The 7937-nt window shown below is 61.1% G+C and overlaps 1 protein-coding gene across 1 annotated transcript in view; it reads left to right on the top strand.

Moving 5' to 3' along the window:
* The first annotated feature begins 86 nt into the window (after nt 1–86).
* The window catches only part of KIF26A (kinesin family member 26A), a 36699-nt gene continuing 28848 nt past the window's right edge, over nt 87–7937 (top strand). The window contains exons 1-2 of the mRNA XM_006879044.1: nt 87–128; nt 315–560. Coding sequence (XP_006879106.1) covers nt 87–128; nt 315–560 — 288 coding nt within the window. The remainder of the gene's footprint in view (nt 129–314; nt 561–7937) is intronic.

Here is a 7937-nt window from a genome sequence, read left to right as displayed (position 1 = left end):
CCCGCGGCCGGCCACGCCGACTCTGCAGGCCGGGCCATGGGGGCGCCGCCGGGCCGCGGCACGTAGCGGGGCCGGAGCTCTGTTCCATGGGCGGCCGCGGGGCTCCCCTGTGCGCGGCGCGATCTGGGGTACGTGCGCTGGGACGCGGGGTGGGGAGGGCGCAGGCCCGGCCTCCTGCTGCGGGCGAACTCGGCGACGGGACCGGGGGTGCGGAGAGGGGGTGGGAATCGGGGCCCAGAGCCCCAACTTTGGCCGGGGCCGCTGGTGGCAGCCCGAACTCACTGTCCCTTCTCCACTTTTGTCCCACCTCCCAGGTGGCCGAGGGTGGTCCGACGCGCGAGCCGCTGCCGCTTCTGGAGGTGCCCCCAGTCAAGAGGCTGCCCAGCGGGCCTGATCAGGACCCATGTGCCCGCCGCCCTGCACCCGAGGGCGCCGGGGCCAGCGCCGAACTGGGCCAGTCGACTGGGGGAGGCGGCTGGTGTCGCCACTGCCACACGAAGCTTGCAGAGCTCAAGCGGCAGGCGTGGAAGCTGGTCAGCGGGCCGGGGACACCCCTGCGGGTGAGTGAACGCTGCTCCGAGCGGCGCCTGTGGGCACTCCAGCCCTGCCGCTCTGCCCTCCTTTTCCGAGCCTCAGTTTCCCGGTTGTAACCGGGGTGTGTGCGACCCCGCCAGCTCTTTCTAAGGGTTCTGCAGTGGCCGAGGGGGGTTGGGCACGAGTCTTGCTGGAGCCCATATGTTCCACAGCTGGAGCCGCATCTGTGTTTAGAAGGGGAGGGTGGGACCTCCCGGTGGGACCTCCCGGTGGTTGGAGGTAGGACAGCCTGGGACCTCCCGGTGGTTGGAGGTAGGACAGCCCTACCCTGCCTGCCGCACTGAGCTGTGACTTGGGGTGTTGGCACCCTGGGGCACCTGGGCCTCCAGCCAGATGTGGGGAAGTTGCACACCTGGGGCTCAGGGTCTGCAGGGTGCCAGGGTGGGCCGGCCCCACCAACCATCTGGAAACGAGATCGCTAGACCTGTGGACGGGTCTCAGTTGGCAGACCCAGCCACCCGGGTGTCAGGGGGGCCCGGGCCCTGTGCAGGCTGCAGCCTTGAGCTGGGAAGGCTTGGGACCATTGTTCCCGGGAACAATGTCCTGGAAGTTTGTGGCAAGCTGAGGTGGGGGTCCCCAGAGGAAGTCTGCCCCCCTGACCTTCAGTCCTTGGGAAAGAATTCCTGGGAAGTCTAGTAATTCCCATGGATCTAAATATAGTGCTGTGTGGAGTGGGAGTACACGAGACCCTGTGTGAAACCCTGTGCCTGCCTTCTGTGCCCGCCCTCTGCGTGATGGACTGGGCGGTGCAGGCCTGGCCTCTGCCCTGGCCGCCTGTCTGGGCCCTTCTTGACCCTGGTGGGGGCGGGGGCACCAATTGGGCAGCCGCTGGGCGAGGGGACATTGTCACTGGGGATGCTCCTGTCCCCTGCTCCCTTTCACACCTGCTACCCCAGCGGAAAAGACAGGGAAAAAAGGATCACCCTGGAACCCTGGAGCCTGCTCCACACCAACACAAGAGAAGCAGATAGAGAGCTTTGCTAGTAGATAAGTTACCAGGCAGATGCGGAGTCGGCCAGGCTATCACTGAAGTGACTGTGTAGATAGGTGGGGACCCACCTGGGGAACCGAGTGGGTCCAGCCGTCTCCTCTGACTGTGCAGGCAGGTGGAGGACCCTCCTGGGGAGCCTGGTGGCCCAGCCATCTCTTCTGTAGCTTTGAGACAGGATTGCTGGTTCTCTGGTGATTTGTGACCTGTGGTCAGTTTGTTGTTTGGGGACTGGGCCATGGGGTGTAGGTGACCTGAAGTAACCTTTCAACTGGGTGACTGACTGCCCAGCATCTTTGTTTTTCCTTCTGTTGGGGAGCTGGAGGACTGGTACCCACAATGCCTCCTCTCTGCCCGCACTAGGGAATATGAACCCCCAACTGCCCGTCTGTGTTGTCTTGCCACAGGCTGCTCTTTGCTGAGCTCTGTGTCCAAAAGGCCCTGGGGTGGTTTAGGGCAGCACTGCGTGCCCAGCGGGCTCACTGACCCCCTCACCACTGGGGTGGACAGGAGAGGAGGTGCTGGCTCTTGGCCTGGAGTTGGCCCTGGAGGTACCGCCCGGCCTGTGGTTGGTGCTGGCTAGACTCAGTGCAGACAGCCCCTCCGGCATCACGGGGGAGATGCGGTCCTTATGGACTGGGCCCTGGACCCTCAGTGGCCACTCTCTGTGCACAGCTTTGAGCATGGTGGTCTTACTGCCTGGCTTCCTGGGCCTCTCAGTGTTGGGTCTCCCACTGGCCGAGCCTCTGAGCCCCTGCAGCTCCTGGCTCACCCCCAGAGCAGGTGTGGTTCAGCCCATGGCTGGCTCTGCTCAGTTTGGAAGTATCAGTGGATTCCTTGGTGGTGGTGTTCTCGCAAGCCTAGGGTGCTCTCCAGGATACTGAGGTGCTGTGCTGAGGGAGGGACGGACCCTCAGAGGAGAAAATGGGACCTTATGGTGCTGGGGAAGAGGTGCCTAGCTGGGGTCCCCTCTGCTCACTTGGAAATGCCTGCCCCCCCCCCCCCGGTGTCCTGAGAGACCTCAGCTGCTCCCCTGAAGGGCCCGGGTGCACGATGTGGAGCCTGGAGTGGGCTGCCTTCACCCGCAGCTCAGAATGGAACTCTGGTGTGACTTCCTCTAGAGCACACCCTGTTGAGAGGCTGTGGTGGGCGAGTGGTCCTCCCTGCAGTCCACGTGGCATTGGGACAGTGACCTGTTGTCATGGCGTTGCTGACCTCCTTTCGGCTGTCCAGCGTGGATCAGGCAAGCTGTGGTCAACAGGGTCTTGGTGGCTGATTTGGGAGAGCAGGTAGCCAAGTCTTTATTCCAAGGCGCTTCTCCAGGTGGTCTCGAACCGTTGGCCTTTCTGGTGTCAGAGCTTGCTTGCTGCTTATGAACCCAGAACTTCTCTTTTTCATGCAGCCCTAGGCCTTCCCTCAGGGGCTGCATGTAACAGAGGGCCATGGCCTCTGGACCCTGTGCTAAGACTGAAGGGGTGGACAGACCCCTGGGGCTCTTGTCAGGGTAGAAAACGCTTACTCCAGTGCTGGCCATCAGAAACCCCCTCAGGGCCCTGCCTGGTCTCCTGGGCCCCTTTGGAGCAGTGGTAGGTGGTAGTGGTGTCCCTCCCCTCAGAGCCCCAGCCCAACCTCCCATTCACTTCTGGGCTGCAAAGCTCAAGGCCCATCCTCCGCCCCGCCCCGTTTCCCCCCATCCCCAGCTTCCCACGGTCTTGTTTTGAGACTAAGGTGTCCTCCAGGTACCCCTGGAGACCTCTCCTCTGACTACCCCACCCTCCAGGGCAGTTGTCCACCCTCAGGCAGGAGTTCTATGGGATAGGAGGTGTCCAGGTTACCCAGAAACCTTAACTGTGGCTTACGGTGGCCTCCCCCGCCGTAGGGGAGGCCCTGGGGGCCATTCTCAATGAACTGTGCAGAGGTGATGACTCAAGATCTGTGACAAAGCATGTGTCAATACTGTGCTCAGTCAGTTCCTGCATCTGACAGTGGAAAGTCATCAATTCTCATTTAACTCCTGCAGACCTCCCTGCACCCAGGGAGGAGCTCGCTTGGCCACCCCTCCCGTGAGCCCCTGCCCTCTATGTCAAGGGGTCCCCAAGGACCACGTAGGCCTCATCTCTTGGGGGCCTGGAGACCATTCTCTCCTTGATGCTGGCGTGTGTGTGTGTGTGTACAGTGTGTGTACATGCTGTGTGTGCTGTGCATGTATGTATATGTGTCCCTGTGTGAGCCTGTGTGCACACCATGCATGAGCGTGTATATGCAGGGTGTGTATACATGCATGTGTGCACGTGAATGTGTCTGTGGTGCATACGTGCTTTGTGTGCTGTGCATGTGTATCTGTGTGTGCACCGTGCATGTGCTGTGCATCATGTATGCCTGTTCTTGCACCGTGTGTACATGCAAGTCTGTGCCTGCGTGCACACTGCGTGTACATCGTGCATGTGCTGTGCACGTGTGTATTTGTGCCTGTGTGCACGCCGAGTGCGTGTGCTGTGAGCTGTGCCCGTGTGTGCTGTGTGTGTGCAGCCCGTGTTCCTCCTGACCCTCTCTGTTGTAACTTACAGTTGGTGGTGCTACCAGTTCACCTCCACTTCCCCAGGAAGCCCTCTTGGTTCTCACCACATCCCCACGCCTCTGAGCCCTGAGGGTGGGTCGTGGGACCTCTCTCCGGACTTTGCCCTGGTGCTCTGAGGGCAGCTGGCCTTATGAATCAACATGGCTGAACCCAGCTGGTGGCTGCTGCCCCAGTGTTTGAAGCCAGATCCCAGCTCCATGCACTTCTGGGGCCCCGTGTGAAAGGGTGCTGCCTCGGGGACCGGGATGCTCTCCAGACAGGCCCACATGTTGGCAGCCTTGGTGGCAGTCAGCAAAGATGTGAGAGGGGACACACACTCCCTGGGCCCCGCTAGGCAGTCTGCCAACTGGTGGGGATGGGTGACTTAGCTGGGGTGGGGGGGCAGCTCCTGGAGCTCCCCAGGTGTTCTGTTCAGCTCTCCCTGTGGGCCAAGCCTAGGCAGGGAGGGACCCCTGTCTCTCCAGGGTCTCCCCAGAGCTTCCTGGTGCCCAGGATCCGTGGGACAGTGTAGTCTAGCGCAAGGACAGGCTGTGTGAGGTTTGCTCTGGGGGAGCAGTGGGGGGAATATTTAACTTGGGTGATTTAATGACATGTTCCCTTGAAGCAGAGAGGACCTGTTGGCTGTGCACAGGAATTCTGGCTTTGCGGGTCCTGGCTTTGTGTCCTTTGGAGGGCGTGCCCGGTTCTGTTGGAGGCTGGCTGCGGTCAGAGATGGTGCTGGGCTGACCACTGGAGGGACAGGCTTGAGGAAGCTTCATGCCTGGTGCTTCTGGCCCAGGACTGAATTACCAGTTGAGCTGTAGTCTTGCCAGAGGCCTGGCCAGAAAGAGCCTGTGGTTTGTGAATTAAAGGAGTGGGGTTCCCATTAGTGTCCTGGAAGGAGCTCCTATTGGGAAGCCAGGAAGCTGGTGTCATGTCTAGTTCTCCTTTCCCTTGGCCCGTCAGGAAGCCGGCATCACAGTCAGTCTTCTTGAGCTTCCTGACCAGGCCCGTTTATTCTGGTGATTTCTTTCTCTGGTCCCACTACGTTGATGATTCCGGAGGGCATGAGGGGAGACAGTGTGGGGTATAAGACAGGGAACAGGTCGGCCTGCATGGCCGAGGGAGCGGTGAGCCAGTGCAGAGGGGATGGAGGGCTGTCCAGGTTGGCGAGGGTCCAGGTGGCTGCTGTGTCGACAGCGGGCTCTTAGACCCGGGCATAGCTAAGTGCTGCCCACAGGGTCCCACTGGGTGCTGGTACCGTGGGAAGTTCCTGGGCTGGACCTCTGTCCTCATCCTGGCAGCGTCCTGGGCAAGCTGGTGTCCTGTGAGAGCTGGGCTGGGAGGTGTTTAGCCAGGTAGCTGTGTAGATGGACTTAGGACCCTGGTGGCCTGGCCTTTGCTGCTGCACTCAGATGACTGTGTGAGCCCGTGTGTGACAGACAGACAGCGGAGCACGCCGAGCCCACCTGCCTTGGGCTTGGCGGCTGGGCCTTCCCTGAGGGTCTGCTCTGGTACCCTCTGCTGCCCCAGCACACACAGGCTGGTGATGCCCAGCTCCCTGACACCCGCTCTCTTGTGTAGACTCAGATGGGCCAAGACCGAAGTTAGCCAGCGGCTACCGTGTATCCTGTGGCCTCTGGGGTTGCTGTGTGTGGGGGGCCCACTGGGCAGCCACTAGCAATGACAGTGACACAGATGGGAAGTCAAGGCCGTGGCTGCAGCCCTTGTGCAGAGTCCGACTGGAAGTGTGTCAGGTGACCCTGAGGCCCTACATTTCTCTGGGCGGTGACTGTCCGCTTCTCTGCTGCACCCCCTGGCTGAGGCTGCCCACGACGTCTGGTCTTTCACCCCAGCACCCCTCATCCCCAGGTCTGTCCATCTTTGTTGTCCTGGCAGTGGGATGGGGTGAGGGCAGGGCTGGCCACTGACAGAGGAAGGGCTTAGCCAGCTGCCAGCTGGCTGGACCTGGCACCCGGCCACCCAGCCGTGCTACTGGCCACCCGGACGCGTGCCGGTTGGTGCTAGGTGGGAGGAGGCCTGGGTCCTCGGCCGGGTTCCAGCTGGCGTCGGGGAGGGCTGGCTGGGGTCTCCAGGGAGGGAGTGCAGGAGGCCCAGTCTGAGGAGGGGCTCTGGGGGCAGCTGAGAATTTTCCAGGCTGGAAAATAGCTCCCTGGCCCCTGGCCCCTGGCCCCCTACCCACTGGCACTAAATGTGTGTCGGAATTTCCTTGACAGCCCGACCCTGGGACAGCAGCCCGCCCAGTGGTCAGGGTCCCTTCCTGGACCTGTTTTTAACTCCGGAAATGATGGCTGCCCTTGGTCACACCCAGGGCACTGTGTTTGAGGACAGCAGTGGTGGAGGTGTGTGGCCACAGCCCCTGGCCGCTGGGACACTGTGGGCATCACCCCCTAGCCCAAGTCCTGCTTGCCCACCGTGACCTTTTCAGTGGGACTTCTGAGAGATGGGGGCTGGGGATCTGGTGCTGGAGGCCACAGGATCATCCTGTGGTCTGGGGTCTGGTGAACGGTAAGCCCGGCCATGTGTGTGGGGTCTTCTCAGCTCTGGCTCTGCTCCTGGGGGCCTCACTGGCCCTGGAGTCTCTTCTTACCCCCACCAGAGGAGAAAATGAAAGGATTACTTAACACAACTCGAGTCCTGAGACAAGAATAAACGTCGGCATTATAAGCTGTAGGGACGTCCCCAGAACCCGGGCGCCTGACGGGTGGGCTGTGCACAATGCTAAATTGAATCAAATGAAGAAAAACATTTTCCAAATGCGAGTAAAATATCTATTTAATTAGGTCGTACAGAGGAAATCGAGAGTCATATTTTGTTTGGGGTAATTACTGTTGTTTGGAAGGTGCTGGGCTTGGAGGGGTAGGCAACATGTGGACCAGGCCATCAAGGGTTAAATTCCTGAAACTGGGGTGACTCTGGGGAGTTTGGGAGGGTGGGCCCTGGAGCTGCTTATATCTGAAGGAGAGACTTGCTGGGGAGGGTCCGGGCCTTCCAGCCGGATGCCTGCTGGGCCTAGGAGGGGCAGGAAGTGAGGCCAGAGCTTAGAGGAGGAAGGGCAGGACTGGCCTTTGTCCAGGTTGGCTGGGCCTGGGGTGGGAGGGAGGTATCCTTCCAGGCTTCAGTCCAGAGCAGCTGGTGGTGAGGAGGTGTGGGCTGTACCCCAGGAGAAGCGCCCCCTCCGCAGACCTCCCTCCCCGGGCCAGGGTGGTGCCTGTCCTGCCTCCCAAGCCTGCAGGGCCACCTCACACTGTCTGAACCCCTTCCCCTGACAGCAGTTCAGGGAGCTTGGGGTCCCAGTGCTGTATATGAGCTGGCCTGCGTCATACGTCCTTGGGTCCAGGCAGTGAAGACCAGCCCCTCTGATGGGCCCAACCCAGTTTTGGTGCAGGGTCCCTGGGGGCCTGGGTCAAATGGCCACAGTGGTTCTTGTTAAGGCTCAGCTCCAGTGGCCCAGCTTGGACACCTAGGGCCTTGCCTTCTTCCCAATGCTAAGACTGCCAACATCCAGATCTCCCCAGCCTTCACCCCAGGACAGGCCTCCCCAGATCTCCCCCAGCTTTCACCCCAGGACAGGCCCCCCTGATTTCCCCCAGCCCTCACCCCAGGATAGGTCCCCTTCTGATCTTCCCCAGCTTTCACCCCAGGACTGCCCACCCCCCACGGATCTCCCCCGTCCTCACCCTAGGACAGGCCCCCCAGGTCTCCCCGAGCCTGCACCCCAGGACAGGCTTCTCTTGGGCTCTGCCCTCCTTCCCTTTCCTCACGAGGACAGATACC

The sequence above is a fragment of the Elephantulus edwardii genome, unplaced genomic scaffold, assembly GCF_000299155.1.
Source record: "Elephantulus edwardii isolate Elephantulus edwardi_28Jun2011 unplaced genomic scaffold, EleEdw1.0 scaffold00002, whole genome shotgun sequence".
NCBI lineage: Eukaryota > Metazoa > Chordata > Mammalia > Macroscelidea > Macroscelididae > Elephantulus > Elephantulus edwardii.
This window is presented reverse-complemented; position numbering and strand designations above follow the sequence as displayed.